This window comes from Phaeodactylum tricornutum, chromosome 31, assembly GCF_000150955.2.
Source record: "Phaeodactylum tricornutum CCAP 1055/1 chromosome 31, whole genome shotgun sequence".
Lineage (NCBI taxonomy): Eukaryota > Bacillariophyta > Bacillariophyceae > Surirellales > Neidiaceae > Phaeodactylum > Phaeodactylum tricornutum.
The window spans coordinates 88216-108496 of record NC_011699.1 but is presented as its reverse complement, the minus strand read 5'-3'; the positions used below and the strand labels follow the sequence as shown (position 1 = coordinate 108496).

Sequence of the window (20281 nt, the reverse complement as noted above, 5' to 3'; positions counted from 1 at the left end):
GGTACCAGCCGGACTGACAGGAACGTGTTTTTACGGAAACATCGTCGTGGTGCTCGACACTACCACACACAATCCTAGTCACATCGCCGAAAGGAGACATTCGCACCACGCCGGATCCCAATCCAACCCATCTTGCACACCGGGACCCTCGTTCCAAGGGCCAAGCTTGATTCACTACTTCCACCACCAACACAACCACCACCGTATCATCGTCCATCCATTCTTTGATGCGTAACAATACCCAAGATCTAGATCACAGAAACTAACGAACGAACGAACGAACTAACGAATTCCTAGCGAGCGATAAACGGATCGATACCAGTGGTGACATGATTGGACCCGCCATTGTAAGTACAACCCGTCCTGTCGCACCTTGCTGTACGAACGAACGAAGGTTTACTGTACTTGGATTCTCACCCATTGCCTCAATTGTGTGTCATCGATCGGTTCCGCACTTTGTTAGGATCCAGCGGATGTCGGCTTGACGGGCCTCTTCTGGCTTTTTTTGAGCTACGGCTACGTCTTGTACTCGAGCAGTAATCTCATTTCGGAAGGATCCGAGCTGCTCCTTCTCATCCCCAGCATGGCGGGGTTGGTCGGCGGAGTGGTCCTCCCCTTGTTAGGAGCCGTCCCCGACGGCGCCATCATTCTCTTTAGCGGACTCGGAAGTCTTGAAGACGCCCAAGAAACATTGTCTGTCGGAGTCGGGGCCCTAGCCGGCTCCACCATCATGCTACTGACCGTTCCCTTTGCTCTTTCCGTCTACGGAGGTCGCGTAGATCTCGACGCCAACGGCGTACCCGACTACCTTGTCAAACCCAAACTTTCCACCAAAACGTCCTGGAAGGCCGAATTCACAAAGACGGGCGTTACCTTGTCCGATGCCGTGCATCACGGTGGTGTCTTGATGGCCCTCACTACCGTTCCCTACTTCCTCATACAGGTGCCCGCATCGATCTACGCCACGCCCGAGAATTCGGAAGACGTCGTTGCGGCACAGGAGCACTGGTGGGCGGCGGCTGGATTCATTCTCTGCTTGCTGGGCCTGACGGTTTACATGAGACTGCAGTTGCATATTTCCCAACAGGGACAGGACAAGGGCAAGCGCATGGCCGTCATGAAGAAACTGCTCAAACAGGGACAGGTTTCACTCAGTGGAGCCATTGCCGCACAAGTCAACGCCAAAGAGTCCGCGCTGCAGGCGCAGGCTGCGTCCGAATACCAGTCCATCCACGATGTCAAAGATGGTTACCCCAGTCCGGCCATTGCGGCCTTTCTGAAAGAAATTCTGGCCGACGCCTTTTATTCCTACGATTCCGACACCAATGGACAACTCGACAAAACCGAAGTCTTTGTCTTTTTCCGAGACTTTCACGAAAGCATATCCGAAGAAGAAATGGATAAGCTCTTTGCCAAGTTCGATACGGACGGCTCCGGTACCATTTCTTTGGACGAATTTATCGGCCTCGCCTACACGCTCATCAAGGCGCAGGACCAGCAAACGGCGCCGCGTCACCTGGACGCGTCCAGTCGCGGTACCCGTGCCGCCCTGGTACAGGCTGCCTTTGGCGAAGACGAAGACGAGGAGGAAGAAACCGTACCGGAAGAATTCACCTCGCTCACGCCCGATCAACAACAACGCGCCATCAAATGGAAGGCCTTTCGGATGTTGGCGTTAGGAACCGGCCTGGTCGTGCTCTTTTCAGATCCCATGGTGGATGTCATGCAAGAGATTGCGGTGCGGTCGGGCATATCGCCCTTTTACGTTTCCTTCGTGCTGGCACCATTGGCGTCCAACGCCAGCGAAGTGATCGCCTCGCAATACTACGCCAGCAAGAAGACGCGCAAAACGATTACCGTGAGTTTGACGGCGTTGGAGGGTGCCGCTTGCATGAACAATACGTTCTGCTTGTGTATTTTTATGGGGCTGGTCTTTGTGCGCGGCTTGGCTTGGCACTACACGGCCGAGACGGTAGCCATTGTGATTGTGGAATTCATAATTGCATTTATCGTGATTCGAGAAACTACCATGACGACGGGAATGGCCATGTTCATCTTGGCGTTGTTTCCGCTGAGCATTGTGCTCGTCGCCGCTCTAGAAGCGTTTGGTTTGGATTGATGGATCGGTTCACTATTTGAGTGGGTCGGTGAGTCACACGCGTGTTGAAAGTATTTGTTACGTGTCGGCGCCGGGACCACAACCTTGGCTCCGTGCCGAATGCACTTTTTGGAATGCAATGTTCCGTTAATGAAAACGCTAGTAGAGAGAACAAATGTATGGAATCTTGGTCTAGATTTATGGGTGTTGTTGCAACCTCTTAGGCACGTTCGTTTATCGAACTACAAAGGCTGTTCCGGCTTTGTGAATTGTACCTTTGGACGGGCACCGGAACAGTACGAAAAACGCTAGAGCTGGAACTAGCAAAATATCAGGACATGCCTGTTAGTTGCCATCCATGGCTTGAATCATAAAGTCGAAATCCCCTTGCAAGACTCGGGCGTTGCAGGCTTTTTCTTCCGACAAACCCGCCTTTTGGCGGAGTGTCTTGTCACGACAACCCGCCATGGCGCGTCGCTTTTTGCTGACGTCCGTTTCCGGTCCCTGTTTCAAATCGACGTTACCGGCGCCCTTGGCGGCGAGAAATACCTGATCCGGGGACATGGTACTGGCCTTATCCAATCGTTCCTTCCAGGTCGTCTGCCAATCCTGATCCTCAACTTGTTCGTATTCACCACTGTCGTCGTTGAGTACGTAGGCGGCGTTTCCGGGTGGAACAACCACAGCCGCACCACAGAAGCCCCAGAAAGCCAGACACGCTTGTCGTCGGGTAGTCGTGAACGAAGGTACGTGTCGAACGTCCGGTGCCGTCGTAGGCACACGAGTGCTTGACGACGATGACGCGACGTGTCGTGACGGGGATCCCCTGCCGTACGCGTGCGATGTGGAAAACAGCATGGAGAGGAATACTACGACGGCGAGGATGACGGATATCGCAAAGGATGCCGAGCGCGCTCTCCTCCACGTACGTGACCGAAGGACCCTCACGCCGCCGCACGTGGGAGGATGGGCTCGTTCCATCGTCCACATGTACAACAAAGTAAGTCGTTTCAACAGCAGTAGCAACGACGTAAGTGCAGTCCGTCTACTGGAGAAGGGTATATACGAATAGATCACGGAAAGATTGAAAACCCTCCGTATCACGATTAGCGAGCAGGAATGTAAGCATCAATCATACTAATGTAAATAGTTCAACATCGTTTGGGCAGTAATGCTCGTCGTAGTGTCAGTTACTTTTTGCAAACGGAATTTCTATCGTGTTCGCATTGCACAATATTTCTGTATTTGGTTTGCAATATTATTCTAGATTCCGTCGTTTGGGGATAGTGACATGGGCAAGGCAGGAATACTGGAACGTGAACGGATTCGCTATGTAGTGCGAGCAGGCGATCGATCCTCCGGCAACTGCAAATTGAGCGTCTGACCTACGTACGCCAGTCGGGACGTCAAAGAAGCGCTGTGAGAATGGGTTCGTCGACAAAACTTCGAAAAAGATCCGTCGCCCCAGTTGGCACCGTATACACTTCTTGCTCTTGCCGACATACATACAATACGTCCAACTTATTCGTCGTGCTTTGCCTTTTCCCTCATCCTTCATGTTTACCGCTCGTTCTCTCGCTTCCGTGGCTTCTTATTCTTCCGCATCAGTAGCTCGCCAAATGAGCAGCGCGTCGAAAAAGGTCGCCGTGCTCGGAGCTGCCGGAGGCATCGGGCAACCGCTCTCGATGCTTCTCAAGCTTAGCCCCGCCATTGGGGAACTCGCCTGTTACGATATCGTCGGTACTCCCGGGGTAGCTGCGGATCTCAGTCACGTACGTTTTGTGTGTCTTGTGGCACCCGCATCGAGACTCACTCGGCGTGTCAACGGCGCTTCATTTTGGGACTCGTTGGGGATGTGGCACCACGACCCTCTTGCTGCCGCCTCACCACTACTCTCTCTTTACTTTGCTCTCGGATCCTTCCACTCATCCCCGTCCTTTTTGTCCTCGTTTTTGTCAATCTTAGATCCCGACCAGGGCCAGAGTGTCCGGTTGTCTTCCCGCCGCTGGGGCTTGGCCTCCCCGCGGCAACGAGGGACTCGGTGAAGCCTTGACCGGGGCCGACGTCGTCGTCATCCCCGCCGGGGTGCCCCGCAAACCCGGTATGACACGGGACGATCTCTTCAACACCAACGCTGGGATCGTCAAGACGCTCATCCAAGGCGTCGCCGAGTTTTGTCCCGAAGCCGTCATTGCGATTATCTCCAACCCCGTCAATAGCACCGTCCCCATTGCCGCCGAAATATTGAAACAAAAGGGCGTGTACAACCCCCGTAAGCTCTGCGGCGTAACCACATTCGACGTCATTCGTGCCAATACCTTTGCCGCTGCACACATGGGTGTGGACCCGGCGTCTGTCGACGTGACGGTCATTGGCGGACACGCCGGTATCACCATTCTACCACTCTACAGCCAGCTCGAAGGCTTTGCGCCGTCCGACGCGGAACGGGAAGCCATTACGGTCCGCACACAGTTTGGTGGCGACGAAGTCGTCCAAGCCAAGGCTGGATCGGGATCGGCCACACTATCCATGGCCTACGCTGGATACCTCTTTACCGAAAAGGTGTTGCAGGGATTGAACGGTGAAAAAGTAACGCAGTGCGCTTACGTACAGTCCGATTTGACCGATTGCAAATACTTTGCCAGTCCGTGCGAATTTGGACCCAACGGAGTCGAAAAAGTCCTCGGATACGGAACTTTGTCGGCCTACGAACAAGCCTGGTTCGACAAGATGATTCCCGACTTGCAAAAACAAATCAAGAAAGGCGAAGACTTTGTCAACGCTTAAGAGCAGATGAATGTTCTCGGCCTTTTACTAGAAGAGAAACCTGGACAGAATAATTTGTAGTAGTGAATCAGAAAGAGAATCATCTTATACGGTCCTGGTTTTGCGGTAATAGTCAAAAGTGCCTCGGGTGCATTCACGGGAGGAATTGCCCACACACGAGATACAAGCCCTATAGCTAGCACGAATTTTCCGCCAAGCGATCGGTCAAGCCATAGAATTCGGCTCCCGAACGCACCCGTTTTGGAAGCTAGCTAGAATATTTAGTCCGAGATGACTCACTTTCAGTAAAGGGATTCGCCTTGCGACTTCACGAATCGGTCTTGCTACATATTTTAATTCTCGGCGTTTGTTCCGGAAGTTTGGGAGCTCGCGCGGGTCCCGAGCAGCGTCCGTGATGTAATTCGAGACGATACCTGACTGTGATAGCAACCATCTTTCCTGTGAATTCGCGACGCCGTAGAAGCCTCCGGCAGTCGGAACGCAAACTAATTTTCTCGAATAGTGTGCCACGCCATTTCCTTGGAAAGTGAGTATAGTCCCAAGTTCAGTACGTTTGGTTTTTGTTCACATAAACGTTTGGCAATCAACCATGGACGACAACAACGAATCCCACTTGTAGCCACAATCCTTGCAAAGTCGAGAAAGCGAACTATCCAACTATAGCCTAGCGATCGACGTGGCCATGCTTTTGCTAGTTTAATTTTTTCAAGTTGTACCTTGAAGTCATCGACTTGCATTAATCGTAAGATTCGTTACTAATAACTGTTAACTGTTAAAAGGCAATATAGCTACTACCCTATCGTTTCGGGGTCCATTCCCACGATCCAAAATCATGCATCGCTGACGACCACCAACCATGCTTGCTTGCATTTGCATATGCTGCCGGAGGTGCATCGCTTAAGCCAGAATAGCCAAACCTTCAATAATTGAAAACCGTTGTAGGAGAAAGTAGTACGTCGTCTTATCTCAGATACTTATATAAACCCGAAGAATGTCAAACGCGACGAAGCTGAAGTTGCTGACGTGCGGGGAATGGATGGGAGCTTTCTTCCAAGCGTTTTTGGTCAATGACGTAAATTACTGTGTCGATGGATGCAAATACAGTCGTAGCTCATAAGTGATCTTGAAGATGGAATAAGCGAATCTGTCGCAGGATGGTTTTGGAGACATGCCGATTTGCATTCTCGCGACGGTCCGAACCCCGAGTGCACCGATGCCGTTCCAGTATCTTCCCCCCTTTGCGAAGGTTGGATGGATTGGGATCGCCGTTCACCAACCAAATATTTTCGGACGACTCGGTCTCGCACTTTCGTCTCAGTGTCAACAATTCAAGCTTTCTTTTGTGATTGAAGAATCTGAGAAAAAGGTGGGTGAATTGGCTCGTCCCTCTTTTCGCCGAAAGCACTCATATCTGTTGAGATTTGGAGAGGTTCACACCGTCAAAGATTCTTTGGGCTCACGCCGTGTTACTTTCTCGTTGTCGACCTGCAGGGAGCTTCTCCTCTCGTCCCCTCTCAAACCTATCGTCCTTACCGATCTACAACGCAGTACACGGTGATTAGGTACAGTCAGTATGACCATGTTGCGACCCCTCCTGCAGTCCTCCTTGCGCAGCAAGGTTCGCACGACGTCCCGTCTCGGCAAGCAAACGACCTTCGCCTTTGGTACTCAGAGCGGTGACGACGCCAAAAAGCCGACCGCCCTCGCGCGTCTTCATTTGGAAGACGGTACAACCATGACGGGTCGCTCCTTTGGTTGTCATGAATCTGTCGAGGGTGAAGTACGTACGAATGATGGGTCCGTCGCCGAACGATTGGCCGCCGGTGTAGCGTCTCACATTGTAGACTTGGTCCACGTTTTACTCTCGCACAGGTTGTGTTCGCTACGGGAATGGTCGGATATCCCGAAAGCTTGACCGATCCGTCCTATCAAGGACAGATTCTCACCGTAACAACGCCCATGGTGGGAAACTACGGTGTGCCCGATCGCAAGGCCGTCGACGAGTTGGGTCTGCCCGCGTACTTTGAATCCTCGCGCATTCATGCTACCGGTTTGATTGTTCAAGATTACAGTCACCATTACTCGCACTGGAAGGCAGCCAGTAGTCTCGGTGACTGGCTCAAGGAGGAAGGAATCCCTGGTCTCTCCGACATTGATACTCGTATGTTGACCAAGAAAATTCGTGAAAAGGGAGCCATGCTGGCTCGGATTGAAGTGGATCTCGACGCCCCCGTGCCAGATTTCGGCAAAATGGTCGACCCCAACGCGCGTCACCTTGTCAACGAAGTTAGTACCAAGGAAGTAAAGGTCTACGGAAAGGGCAATCCGACCAAGGTTATCGCCGTCGACGGTGGGATGAAGTTCAACATTATTCGTCAGCTCTGCAAGCGTGGCGTAGAACTCACCGTCGTACCCTGGGACTACCCCTTTGCTTCCGAAATGCACAAGTACGATGGTCTTTTCTTGAGTAATGGTCCCGGTGATCCTGTCATGTGCGATGTGACCATCAAGGAACTTGAAAAAGTCATTTCTGTCCCGGACAGTGAAGTCAAACCCATTTTTGGCATCTGTCTCGGTAACCAGTTGATGGGTATCGCCGCCGGAGGTATCGCCAAGAAGCTTCCCTTTGGTAACCGAGGTCAGAATCAGCCGGTTCTCAACCATCAAACAGGCGAATGCTACATTACGCCGCAAAATCACGGATTCCACATTGACTGCGCCACTCTCAAGCCGGGATGGAAAACGCTGTTCACCAACGCCAACGACGGATCCAACGAAGGTATCGCTCACGAGACTCGTCCCTACTTCACCGCGCAGTTCCATCCGGAAGCCTCGTCTGGTCCCACCGACACGGAGTTCATGTTCGATACCTTTCTCGAAGCGTGCAAAAAGCCCATGGACAAGATCCGATTCCCAGTCCGCAAACCCGCTCCACCTCGCTCCAACGCCAAGAAAGTCTTGTTGCTCGGATCGGGTGGTACCTCCATCGGCCAGGCTGGTGAATTCGACTATTCCGGCGGACAAGCCATTAAGGCCCTAAAGGAGGAAGGCTTGGAAGTGGTCCTCATGAACCCGAACATTGCCTCGGTACAGACCAATACGGATGACAAGTCCGCCAGTAAGGCTGACCATGTTTTCTTTTTGCCCGTCACCCCTGAATTTGTCGAAGAAGTCATCAAGAAGGAAAAGCCGGATGGTGTCATCATATCCATGGGAGGACAAACGGCCTTGAACTGCGCCGTCCAAATGTAAGTTCAGACGAGTTTGTTTTTTGAGATTTTTCACAAGATAGGAACTCACACAACTGCCAACATTAATTGGACCTGCTGCAGGCACGAAAGCGGAACTTTCGAAAAATATGGTGTCAAAATTCTTGGTACGCAGATTCCAGCGGTCATCAACACCGAAGATCGTCAGCTCTTTTCGGATCGCCTCAACGAAATTAATGAAAAGATTGCCGAGTCGTACACGGCCCAAACTATCCCAGAGGCGGTGGAACATGCCAAAAAGGTTGGCTACCCGCTCATGATCCGTTCCGCCTTTGCCCTGGGAGGACTCGGTAGCGGCATCTGCGTTGACGAAGATCACTTGAAAGACATGGCCAAGAAGGCTCTTTCTGTTTCACCCCAGATTCTGGTCGAGAAGAGCATGAAGGGATGGAAAGAAGTTGAGTACGAGGTTGTTCGTGATACGCACGACAACTGTGTCACTGTTTGCAACATGGAGAACTTTGATCCACTTGGTATCCACACCGGTGATAGTATTGTCATGGCTCCCTCGCAGACTCTGAGCAACGAGGAATACCACATGCTCCGTGAGACTGCTATCAAGGTCGTTCGCCACTTGGGAATTGTGGGGGAATGCAACATTCAGTACGCTCTTCACCCGGAATCGCTCGAGTACGCCATTATTGAGGTCAACGCGCGTCTTTCTCGTTCTTCAGCTTTGGCGTCCAAGGCTACAGGATATCCCTTGGCTTTCGTTGCCGCTAAGTTATGCTTGGGTATTCCTTTGACAGAAGTTGTCAACTCTGTCACCAAGAAGACACAAGCTGCTTTTGAGCCTTCGTTGGATTATATTGTCACCAAGATTCCTCGTTGGGACATGTCTAAGTTTGAAGGCGTCAGTACCGAGATTGGATCCGCTATGAAGAGTGTCGGCGAAGTCATGGGCATTGGACGGACCTTGGAAGAGTCTTTGCAAAAAGCGTTGCGCATGGTGGACCCTTCGGTTGCTGGCTTCCAACCTAAAAATCGTTTCGAGACCATGGCGGCCTTGCGCAAAGAATTGGAGGTGCCTACCGATAAGCGCATCTTTGCGATTGCCCAGGCTTTGCATGAGAAGACGATGACGGTCCAGGAGATCCACGACATCACCAAGATTGATCATTGGTTCCTCCGTCGTCTCGAAGACATTGTCAAGGTCTGGGACGAGCTAGAGACAATCACTCTGGACCAAATGAGCGATGACCAAATGCTGACGGCAAAGAAGATGGGATACTCCGACGTTCAAATTGCTGAGTGCTTAGGTGGAAATTCTACGGAGGACGATGTTCGTGCCAAACGTATCGCTGGCGGTATCCTGCCTTTCAATAAGCAGATTGATACCCTCGCTGCCGAATACCCCGCGGAGACCAACTACTTGTACATGACGTATCACGGTATGGAAAATGATGTTAAACCCGCCGATGGTGGTGTCATTGTCCTTGGAAGTGGAGCTTACCGCATTGGTTCTTCAATTGAGTTCGATTGGTGTGGTGTTAGTTGCATCCGGACTCTCCGCCACTTGGGTTACAAGTCGACGATGATCAACTACAATCCCGAGACTGTGTCGACTGATTACGATGAGTGCGATCGTCTGTACTTTGAAGAGCTCAGCAAGGAGCGTGTTTTGGATATCTACCACCGCGACAAATCGGATGGTGTCATTGTTAGTGTTGGAGGACAAATTCCCAACGGTCTCGCTATTCCGCTCGACAAGGCTGGCGTCAAGATTCTCGGAACCACCGCCAAAATGATCGACAACGCCGAGGACCGTAACAAGTTCTCCGACATGATTGATGAGATTGGTGTCCAGCAACCGGCGTGGCGAGAGCTCACCACTTCACAGGACGCCTTGGACTTTGCCGCCAAGGTCGGCTATCCCGTTCTAGTCCGTCCATCCTATGTTCTTTCCGGAGCCGCCATGAATGTTGCGTATAACGATGACCAGCTCCGTGCCTGTTTGGAAGAAGCTGCTACTGTATCCAAGGAACACCCCGTTGTGATTTCCGACTTTATCGAAGGCGCCGTCGAGATTGAATGCGATGGTGTAGGTAAAGACGGCGAACTCATTGCTGCCGCAATCCATGAGCACATTGAAAATGCCGGTGTTCACTCTGGTGATGCCTCGTTGGTCCTTCCACCCCACACTCTGTCGGCGTACACCAAAGAACGAGTCCGCGAAGCCGCCCGTAAGATTGTCAAACGCCTCGACATTACTGGACCGGTCAACATCCAATTCGTTGCCAAGGGAACCGATGTCATGTGCATCGAATGCAACGTCCGTGCCTCCCGCTCATTTCCTTTTGTCTCCAAAACAATGGGAGTTGACTTTATTGAGGCCGCCACCAAGGCCATTGTTGGCGAAGACACGAGTAACATGAACTTGCCTACTTTGGAAACCCGCGACCGTCCCAACGGGTTTGTCGGTGTCAAGGTCCCGATGTTCTCCTTTGCTCGTCTCCGTGGATCCGACCCTGTACTCGGAGTCGAGATGGCCTCCACCGGAGAAGTGGCTTGTTTCGGAGCTTCCAAGGAAGAAGCCTTCCTCAAGGCACTTCTTTCGACCGGTTTCAAAATGCCCGAAAAGAAAATTCTCGTTTCGGTCCAGGAAGAACTTATCGACGAGTTTACGCATTCTGCTTACCAGCTGCACGAGCTCGGGTACACGCTCGTTGCAACCGAAGCGACTGCCAAGGCTTTGGCAAAGAACCGTGTGCCTTGCGAAGTCGTCGCTTACCCCACGGACACCTCGGGTGCTCGTACGGCGGTGGACATGATCCGGGACGAAGAGATTGGCATGGTGATCAATATTCCCACACACCAGTCCAAGCGTTTGAACGACAACTTCCAAATGCGTCGATCAGCTGTGGATTTCGGTACACCGCTCTTGACTAACCTCAACTTGGTCAAGATGTTTGCTGACTCTGTTTACCTTCACAAGAAGGAGGGGTTGACCGGCCTCGAACCCACCACTTTGTTTGAGCACTACGCCGCCGAGAAGGATTCCGACGCGTGGACCAGTCCCACTGAATTCCATTAAAGTCGTACGCCGGGCATCTTGGGATGATAGAGGATTGTAGACAGGTTTACAACGTCGGGGTGACGACGAGATGGAAGCACAATGTCAACATAAACGGTGTACATTTACAGCATTTACAATTAATCAGGAAAGAGTAGTAAATAATTGCGAAATTTCGAACGCGGACTGTAGAGTATGTAAACATGCAAAAGAGGGTTTCCGTACCATTCGTGCTGCTGGCCCCCAGCCACCCTTCGTGTTGGAACGCTCCCGGCACCTGGTTCCGAGGCATGCACCACACTCACGGTGCGACAATCGTACCGTTGTTGTTAGGCTTCGGGCTTGGCGGCCCCGGGTCCGGTCGGAATGATTTCCCCCGCACTTTCCAAAACACGGGCAAAGTATTCAATGGTCTTTTCCAAGCCTTTTTGTACCTTGACCTGGGGTTCCCAGCCCAGTTCTCGCTTGGCCGTGGTGATATCCGGTCGACGTTGGGAGGGGTCGTCCTCGGATTTGGGTAAGAAGATAATGTCCGACGTACTCTTGGTGAGTTCTTGAATGTAGGTGGCAAAGTCCTTGACGGAATATTCTTCCGGATTGCCGAGATTGACGGGAAGATCGTAATTGCCGTTCATGAGCGCGTAGAGACCGTCGACGAGATCGGTAACGTACTGGAAGGATCGTGTTTGTTTGCCTTCGCCGTAAATAGTCATGTTCTTGTTCTGCAGGGCTTGTATGATAAAGTTGGAAACGACGCGTCCGTCATTGGGGTGCATGCGCGGACCAAAGGTGTTGAATATCCGTGCGACGCGGACGTCGACGCCGTTTTGGTTCTTGTAACTGTACATCATGGTCTCGGCCACGCGTTTGCCTTCGTCGTAGCAGGAGCGGGGTCCGATGGTGTTAACGTTTCCCCAGTAGGATTCGGGCTGTGGGTGTACCTTGGGATCGCCGTATATTTCGGAGGTGCTGGTGAGTAGAATCTTGGCGCGGACGCGTTTGGCGAGTCCGAGCATGTTGAGGGTCCCCATGGTGGACGTTTTGATGGTTTTGACCGGATTGTACTGGTAATGCGGAGGTGACGCCGGACAGGCCAAGTGGTAGATTTCGTCTACTTCGAGTTGGATTGGTTCGGTGACATCGTGCACCACGAGACTGTTCGGTGTATGAATAACAGCATGCACAAACGGTGTGTTGTGAGTGTGTGTTTGTGTGTGCCATGGAAAGCTTTGTATGCGTGTCCTTGGAGGTTCGATGCTAGCTCCATACTTCCTCCCTTCTTGTAATGGTGCTTACCTGAAATTGGGATGATGCAACCAGTGCGCCACGTTTTTCTTTTGTCCGGTAAAGAAGTTATCCACGACAATGACTTCCATCCCATCCATCATGAGTTTATCCACGAGATGACTGCCGACGAATCCGGCTCCTCCCGTGACGAGAATCTTCTTGCGTTGATGATCGGGCAAGACCTTGGTGGGCATAATGTAGGGCGTCGTTGCGGTGGGCAAGGACTGTCTCCCGAGCAGATCGTGATCTTGCACGATTCGTTTTTCGATATCGGTGACGCCTTCCGCCACGACACCGGCAAAGTCCCGCGGAGCAGCTTCGAGCGTTCGCGGCGGTTCCTGCTCGACACTGCGCAAACGCGGCGTCTCGGACAAGGATGCCGGAATGCGTGCGGTACTGTAGAGACCCTGGTGCAGCATCTCCGGAGGCGACGGGCGGGCGTACGGCCCACTGCCGGTCGTTTCCCAGTCCGGCAGTGCTCCCATCAGGTCCTGCAACTCCATCTCCACCAACAACACGGGTAAGAGAATGTAACCCACCAACACTCCCACCGTCAGCGTCAAGATACTCTGACGACTGCAAAACATGGCGGCGTGGCTGCCGTTGTTGGTGTTGGTATTGTTGGTACTGCTACCGTTCGGGGTTCCCAACCGACGACTTATTTCGGCATTGCGGGGATTGTGCTGCCCTGGTGGAGGATGATGATGCGCAGCCTGCAAGCGAACCATGATGCCTTTGATGTTAGTATTTTGGTCGGGTCGCGTCGCAAACGGCACGATCGAGTGGCTGGATCGAGAAACGAAACTTGTGTGTGTGTAGCTAACCAAGTGCAAGCACGCACTTTTTGCTCCCCTTTTGGTTTGCGAGTTCGTATCCCACCCACCCCACCCGTCCTCCCTCCCTTCTGGTGCACGCCAGAGGGGCTCGCAGGAGGCCGCGTGGGGGTGACCGGGACCGAAACACAGGGGCCTATATACGGCTAGGGAATGCGGATGGCCTACACAGTCACGAACTATCAAACGAGTCATTGGGTTGGCCTGTGTGTCGTTTACGACACAAATCGAAACCAACATGACGCAAGTACCTACCTAATAACGGTAAAATACCGATTCGATACAATGGTACCTTTGGAATCTAGGTAGCTAGCTAGCTGGTAGTAGTGTGTAATTGTAAGTCGCCGGGCTGACTCGGAAACGTGTTCCCTCGGAGTTCCAATTAGTAGGTGCCGGTAGAACGAACGCCGTCCGACGGATGAGTTTCGGGGTGCGGGCGAAACGCAGCTTATCGAACAAACCCGGACGTAATGGAGGAACCACGAACAGACCCGGAAACCAAGACGGACCCTTCGACACATCATACGACCATGACGCAGTCGTCGGAACCTAGCCAGAATGAAAGACACTCGTTGCACCATTGTGTGGCGAATACACCACTCCACTCCCAAGATCAATCAGTCAGTCAAACCACAGCCATCGGCGAGTGCACCACGGAACAAGACCAGAGCCAGGATCCCGACAGTGTGACCATACCGTAGAGGCCTCTTTCCCTGTTTCCGGCGTGCAACCCATGTGGCGATCTACTCTCGTCCAACACCGGACATTGTACCGTCCGAGCAACTCCTGGCTCGGTCGGGTCCGCCCGTTCCGTCACACGACACCGTTTTCCACATCGTCCGACGACTCATCAGCGACTGGAGCGCAACCGACGCCGGATCCGCCCCGCCGCCGACGCCACCGATTCGGTAACGTCGACAATCTGCCATCCTTTGCCGAATTTCAGCAACAACAAAAAGTCCGCAAGCTATACCGGGATTTCGTGCGTCTCGCCTACACCAGCGTCACGGATCGACGAGCCCAAAAAGATATGGTCCGACAGATCCGTCACGAATTTAAAACAACGTCCGCCACCACCGACGCCTGGAATACGAAACGTGCCGTGAGTGAAGGCACGCGCCGGTATAAAGACGTGGCTGCCATGCTCGGCACGTCCTCCAATCAACGACATCCGCAATCTGCTCCACCCAACGACGAATCTTACGCTGTGCCGACCCGAACGTCCCAATGGCCGTGGCAAGCCGTCGACGACCATGGCGAGGAGGTCTATTCGTCGAAAGCGCGACCACGCCCCTTGCCCATTCCCAAGAAAACATTGTAGTGCACTGGTCCCTCCTTGTTTGGAACCGTGTCGGGAACTAGAATTATTGCCCACATTCAAAGACCAGTGGGAGCGGATCCACTTAAAGATGTTGTTTACTCTATAGTCACGAAAACAACAAATCTCCTCGAGACCGCAACTAAAGTTTGTTGTACTGACTGTCATCTTACGCACGGTACGCGTTGGATACACAGAGTGATACACGCAGTAACTTTAGCTATGCGATGCGATGTGAAACCGCCGCTTCCTGACAGAGATACGCTTCCGATCTATTTTCGACGCTGGCCCTACAATAGCACGTACCCTAGCTGAAAATCGAATGTCACAGTAAATCTCCTGTTTGGCACCACGTTCGAATTCCCTCATGGTTTCGTGTTTGGTAGACCGAGAACATCTCAAGGTACCACTTAGGTCGCTGTATATAAGTCGGGTACACCCAAGACCGACAAAAGGATGTACATGGTTGGTCCTCGTTTGCTTCTCTGGAAGAACTTCTTCGAATACGGAGCACGCGCCTAGAAATGTTTGGTGTCACCGGAACAGAAACTGGATCCATATGGAGACTTCGGCAGCTTTTCATGTGCAAATTCCAATAGGAGGAAATCTTCCTACGAGAACCCTGCTCTATATAAATAACCCAGAAATCCATTCAAGAAAAGATCCTGCGAGGGGTCTGTCAAGGTCACTCGGGCAAGATTCAAAACTTTGAGATATCGAAAGCTCGGCAACCTCTCATATTCCATCAAGCCGAAGGGATTGGAAGGATTCGTTCATTCTTCACAGTCAGCCGAGACCGTTGGTACGGTTATCGTCTCCATTTGCGGAAAGGCTGAGCACAACCCTCGATCTCGGTCGAGCTTTTCTGCAACTATCATCACTAAATTCTATCCTTATAAGCATGTCAACCCCAACATCTTCCTCGTCCTTTGCGTTGGCGAAAGTTCTTCCCTCGTCGGTCACGGCATGGATGGCCGATCGCCCACACGCCGTCGACACGATCATGTTGTTTGTGGCCTTCCAGATCGCCTACGCCGCGACGAATCCCAGCATACAGTGGCAGTACATGGCGATTTACGGTCTCGGTCTGTTGCTCGTAACGAAGGTGGCTCATTCGCCCTTGGAGTTCTTCAAAGGTGGGATCGCTGACACGGCTACCGATCGCAGTTCCTACGCAATCTTGGCTGGTAGTACCTTTATCAGTTGGATCTTTGCCAAGAGCATCCAAAACGCCAGTATCCTCGGAGCCAGATACGGTATCCTCGGCGGCTTTGCCTACGGCACTTGGTACATAGCCTTCCTTTCCGTTGGCGTTGTTTGCTACTATTTGCGAACCAATCAGGGCTATACATCCCTGCAAGAAGCAATCTTTGAGCGGTACGGGTCGATCGCATCCATTTCCTACAGTCTTGCTGTACTTTTTCGTCTCTACCAAGAAATCTGGAGCAACTCGCTCGTGGTGGCTTCTTTCTACGGCGACTACAATACGGCTTCCTGGTGGATTGCGGCTCTTTTGTCCACATTCATTCCCTTTGTCTACGTTTCCTTGGGAGGACTCCGGTCCTCGCTAATCTCCGACGTCATTCAAGCTCTTCTAGCTGTCATTCTTCTGGTGACGGTACTCGGTGTGATTGGCAAGCAAGTTAACGAACTGTCAGACGAGTGTGAGGTCGCTGGACGGGGCGACTGCAACCTATTCCAGTGGGATACCAACGTGGGCGTTGCTACCAATACTTTGGAAGGGGGTTGGGACTTGGCGATAGTCGGCTTGATTCAGGGATTGTTCAGCTATCCTTTCTTTGATCCAGTTCTCACGGACCGTGCCTTTTTAGCGAGCCCTAAAACAATGTTGCGAGCCTTCCTTACTGGCGGCGTCATTTCCTTCCTGTTTATATTTTTCTTCGGTTTCATTGGCATTTTCGGCAATCTTGCTGCAACCGTGGATGAGACAATTGACCCTGCTCTCCTTACCGGAATTAGCACGGGAATTCCTGCCGACGTGGCTCGCTACCTCGGTACCGGCGTCTTTACCATTACCAATATTATTTTCATGACAACTTCTATCAGTACGCTGGATTCGGCGTTTGCTTCGACGGCCAAACTTTTTGCCGAGCTACGCACATTCTTTTGGAAATGGAAGCCGGAAAAACTCGCCAACGTAACCGATCAACACGTTGCGCTGGGCCGCTTTGCTATTCGTTTTATTGCCCTCTTGGGCACTTTACCTTTGTTACAGGACCCCAGTGCCCTCGACGCGACGACGGTCAGCGGTACAGTCGTGCTCGGATTGGGACCACCTATCATGGCGCTCTATGTTCTTACCGCGTGAGCCCAACAGCTACTACCCACTGGCCTTTTTGAGTTCGTTTTGGTTGGGAGCGTTGTTGGGCTTGTTGTTTCAGTTGAGTAACGAAAACCCCAACGCACTAGATTGGCAACACCTCACTGTCGGCGAGGGATCGTACGCCAAACTCCTATGGTTCAATTTAGTTGGCTCTGTGGCTACCTTGGGAGCTTTTGTCGTTTTCTTTGGCCTAGAAAAGTATGTGCTCTCTAAAGTGGTTCCCTTGTACGCTTGGCACGCTCAAGTCCTCGAAGTACACGAGGGGAAGTCGGTGCACGGGATGGGCAACGATGAGCTGTCACACAAGTTGGATCGATCCAACGAAGATCACGACAAAGAATTGGAGAGCATCGACAGCAGTAGCGAAGAAGTCGCCTCGGGTGGGAGCGCTGGAGAAGAAGACAACGACACGAGCACCAAGCTGGAGGCCGACAAAGTTTGAAACGTGATGGCCGGGAATTGCTGGTGTTGGCCTACGGAAGCAGTGCACGAATGCAAGCAGGTTAACGACAGTCAACAAACATAAATGTGTTTGTATATACATTACCGATTTACAATACAAAGCTAAAGCTTGTAGAGTTCTATAGAAATCGTCAATCAATCAAGTGCAATCATAGTCCAAGAGCTTCTTTTTGTAGTCGAAATAGGTCAACGGCCGCCTCGTATAGCGCCATGTCGAGCTCATTGTGTTTCCGAATGAGCTGTGCGGTTGCGTCGTCGGGTCGCGACGGCAAGTCCCAGTGCGTGCTACCACTTCGGTCCCTTGCGTTCCCGGTACGGCTTCCGCAATGATTGTTTTGTGGCGACGCGTTGGAGTGCGGCAAGCCGCACACGGTGCCGTTCACGTCCGTGGCCAACCAGGGAAAAACGCGCCCCACCATGGCGGCGGTCGTGTTCAACTCTTCCGTCAGGCCCACCATAGTAAAGAAATCGTGCATGTTGCGAATCGCTTCCGATATGATTTGCTGTCGTTGTTGCGGAGTCCCGCGGGCTGTGGCGATGGTGGTTTCGTTGAAATTTGTCGAACTCAGGAGATTGTTGGTTTGGTGATTCTGCAGTTGCAGGGCACACATCCGATCAAGAGTGGAGTTACCGCTGTCGATTTCCGCGTAGACGTCCTTCAGATCCCGACAGCCGTAACACGCTTTGGTTCGGAAGCGATACATGCTCCAGACACGGTCTACGGGATGACGCAGGACGGTCACGGCCCGAATGGGCGTCGTATCAGTGGAAGGAACGATACCGCCTTCCTCACCATTATCGGATCCACCACTGGTGGTCCGAGTCCACTGAAACGTAGTCAGATCGCGGAGCGGGGCACAGTAACTCATAATAGCGGCTTCTTGAACCTTTCCGACACACTGTGTATCGTCTCCGGACAAACAGCGCGCGTAACGCGCCGCACTGCATTCGTGTATGTTTTGGTAAGGAAGTGTCCCGTGTTGCGATCGATAGCGTTGCATAGCGCAGCGAATCAGTCCATCCATCGAGGTCCCACCCGTCTTCATGTGGTGCAGGTGCAGAAATTGTCGCGGTTGTACGGGGCCTTCCTCCGTGTCGGACGTGCGTAACAGATCGTGCGGTATCCCCAGTTTGGCTCGGAGTTGCTCCACGACTTGTTGTCCCTGGGTATTACCATCCGGATCCAAAGGCACCGCCTGTGCGAGTGTCTCGGAAACGGTGGACGGCTGGTAGAGACGTGTGGGTGTGGAAGAAGAGAATATATGTGTACGCGATTGGTACGTGGCAAACAAGACAGCCAGCGATACCGCGAAGGTAGCAACGGCCACGACGGGACGCATCGGAAGTGTGACCAGTCTCGTACGGTGTGGCACAGAACGCCGTCGTTGGAGACAGGAATGGGGTGGACAGTAATGAACAAGGCAAGCGAGATTTGTGTAGCAGCTTCCCAGCCCTCTTTGTGCTTCCGCAGAACGCGGTGGCGAAGAGTAGTGGATAGGCACGGTAGGAGGCTGCTGGTTAGGCCTTTGTTCGGATAAATACACCGGTTACCATTTCGTTCGGAACGTCACCGAATAAATACCGCGAGTCGTAGAATGCCGGATGACGTCATAGAGATACTCTGTTGATGCAACGTTACAGGAAATTCACAATGACTGTGAATGCGCTCTCGTCACAGAACCGAAACCTACGATCCTAAAATCCTGACAAAAATACAGGCTGCACGGTGACGGTCCCGATCCAAGTCGACATTTCTGGAAGGGCCATGCCAACGACTCCTGGCCCTGCACCCACAACAGAATCCACAGCAGCGCTAGAATATGTTGGGATGGAGTAGAGAAGTAGAGCAAGCCTTTCACGAACGATTGGCTTGGGCTGTAATACTCTCCTCGATTCCCATATTTTTCGTACTGCTTTTCGTAATTCCCTCGCCGTACGGCAAAACTCTGCGGACTGATTGGTATTTGGGACCACATCTGCCTGCCCGAGCCTGCTGGTTTCTCTTCGAAACTCCTAATCTGATTTGGTGTGCCGTGGGTCTTGGACAAAGGATGGCGTCTCGACAGTCACCCCACGCAGCGCCTGGATGGCCACCATGGCCCAACTTTATTTTACTCGTCCTCTTCACCCTCCACTACACGCAACGCACTATCCTATACCCGCTACGTATGACTACCCAAAGCCAACCCATCCCTGCATTAGTAGCTGCTTTGGCGATTTTCTTCACCACCATCAACGGCTACCTCCAAGTCAGTGGACTGCTCGAGTTCCATCACCTTCCACCCGGATACGGAACCAACCCCGTCTTCGGCGCCGGAGTCTGTCTCTTTCTCTACGGCGCCTCCATCAATTTACAATCGGACGCTACGTTACGCCGACTGAAAGCTCAAGGAAAAGGCTACCAAATTCCTCGTGGCGGCTGGTTCGAGCGCCTGTCGGCTCCCCACTATTTTGGAGAGCTGCTGGAATGGACCGGATTCGGGATCGCCGCTCGCGGATCCCTCGCTACCGTCGCCTTTGTGATCTTTACAGCGGCCAATCTGATCCCTCGGGGAGTTGCGCACCACGCATGGTACCGATCCAAGTTCCCCGACTATCCTCGGCGCCGATACGCTGTGCTACCGGGAACTTGGTGAACGCAACCCAAAGACCATGCAATTTGATTGTTATCTTGCCCGAATTCCACGAAGCTTCCTGTACAGCATCGCATTGTTGCAGTATTTCTGCTCACGCAACACCCACCAATTATTCACCAGTAGAGGTCGAAAGCTCCCGCCATTCACGGTTCATAACAGCCATAGCCGACCAGTCCCACCTTTTCCACTGAAGTTCTTCGTGATCATTTACCACGCCACCTCAAAGGCAGCTAA

General features: G+C 52.3%; 8 protein-coding genes across 8 annotated transcripts; 6 read left to right on the top strand and 2 right to left on the bottom strand.

The window, feature by feature from the left end:
• Nucleotides 1-108: 108 nt before the first annotated feature.
• On the top strand, nucleotides 109-2281 carry PHATRDRAFT_31322 (predicted protein). Its single transcript, XM_002185486.1, has 2 exons — nucleotides 109-347; nucleotides 464-2281. Exons 1-2 carry the CDS (start codon nucleotides 330-332, stop codon nucleotides 2117-2119), a joined length of 1674 nt encoding a protein of 557 aa, XP_002185522.1. The 5' UTR covers nucleotides 109-329; the 3' UTR covers nucleotides 2120-2281.
• A 53-nt stretch (nucleotides 2282-2334) lies between these two features.
• On the bottom strand, nucleotides 2335-3210 carry PHATRDRAFT_50556 (predicted protein). Its single transcript, XM_002185449.1, has one exon. The coding sequence runs from the start codon at nucleotides 3086-3088 to the stop codon at nucleotides 2444-2446; it is 645 nt and encodes a 214-aa protein (XP_002185485.1). The 5' UTR covers nucleotides 3089-3210; the 3' UTR covers nucleotides 2335-2443.
• A 382-nt stretch (nucleotides 3211-3592) lies between these two features.
• MDH (predicted protein) lies at nucleotides 3593-4972 on the top strand. Its single transcript, XM_002185485.1, has 2 exons — nucleotides 3593-3870; nucleotides 4064-4972. Exons 1-2 carry the CDS (start codon nucleotides 3655-3657, stop codon nucleotides 4883-4885), a joined length of 1038 nt encoding a protein of 345 aa, XP_002185521.1. The 5' UTR covers nucleotides 3593-3654; the 3' UTR covers nucleotides 4886-4972.
• A 1615-nt stretch (nucleotides 4973-6587) lies between these two features.
• Nucleotides 6588-12378, top strand: PHATRDRAFT_24195 (CPS III, carbamoyl-phosphate synthase mitochindrial precursor). The gene is made up of 3 exons (XM_002185484.1): nucleotides 6588-6665; nucleotides 6758-8133; nucleotides 8218-12378. Exons 1-3 carry the CDS (start codon nucleotides 6621-6623, stop codon nucleotides 11186-11188), a joined length of 4392 nt encoding a protein of 1463 aa, XP_002185520.1. The 5' UTR covers nucleotides 6588-6620; the 3' UTR covers nucleotides 11189-12378.
• Nucleotides 11497-13182, bottom strand: PHATRDRAFT_41531 (nad-dependent epimerase/dehydratase; the record flags this gene model as incomplete). Its single annotated transcript, XM_002185448.1, has 2 exons — nucleotides 11497-12322; nucleotides 12464-13182. 2 exons carry the CDS (start codon nucleotides 13180-13182, stop codon nucleotides 11497-11499), a joined length of 1545 nt encoding a protein of 514 aa, XP_002185484.1.
• Nucleotides 13183-14020: 838 nt separating this feature from the next.
• Nucleotides 14021-14608, top strand: PHATRDRAFT_41530 (predicted protein; the record flags this gene model as incomplete). Its single annotated transcript, XM_002185483.1, has 1 exon — nucleotides 14021-14608. One exon carries the CDS (start codon nucleotides 14021-14023, stop codon nucleotides 14606-14608), a length of 588 nt encoding a protein of 195 aa, XP_002185519.1.
• Nucleotides 14609-15321: 713 nt separating this feature from the next.
• PHATRDRAFT_50551 (predicted protein) lies at nucleotides 15322-18858 on the top strand. Its single transcript, XM_002185482.1, has 3 exons — nucleotides 15322-15982; nucleotides 16013-16875; nucleotides 17036-18858. Exons 1-3 carry the CDS (start codon nucleotides 15507-15509, stop codon nucleotides 17389-17391), a joined length of 1695 nt encoding a protein of 564 aa, XP_002185518.1. The 5' UTR covers nucleotides 15322-15506; the 3' UTR covers nucleotides 17392-18858.
• Nucleotides 18859-19318: 460 nt separating this feature from the next.
• Nucleotides 19319-20047, top strand: DET2 (de-etiolated 2 like protein; the record flags this gene model as incomplete). Its single annotated transcript, XM_002185481.1, has 1 exon — nucleotides 19319-20047. A coding segment is annotated over one exon (729 nt), but the record flags the coding sequence as incomplete, so codon positions are not given.
• Nucleotides 20048-20281: the final 234 nt, after the last annotated feature.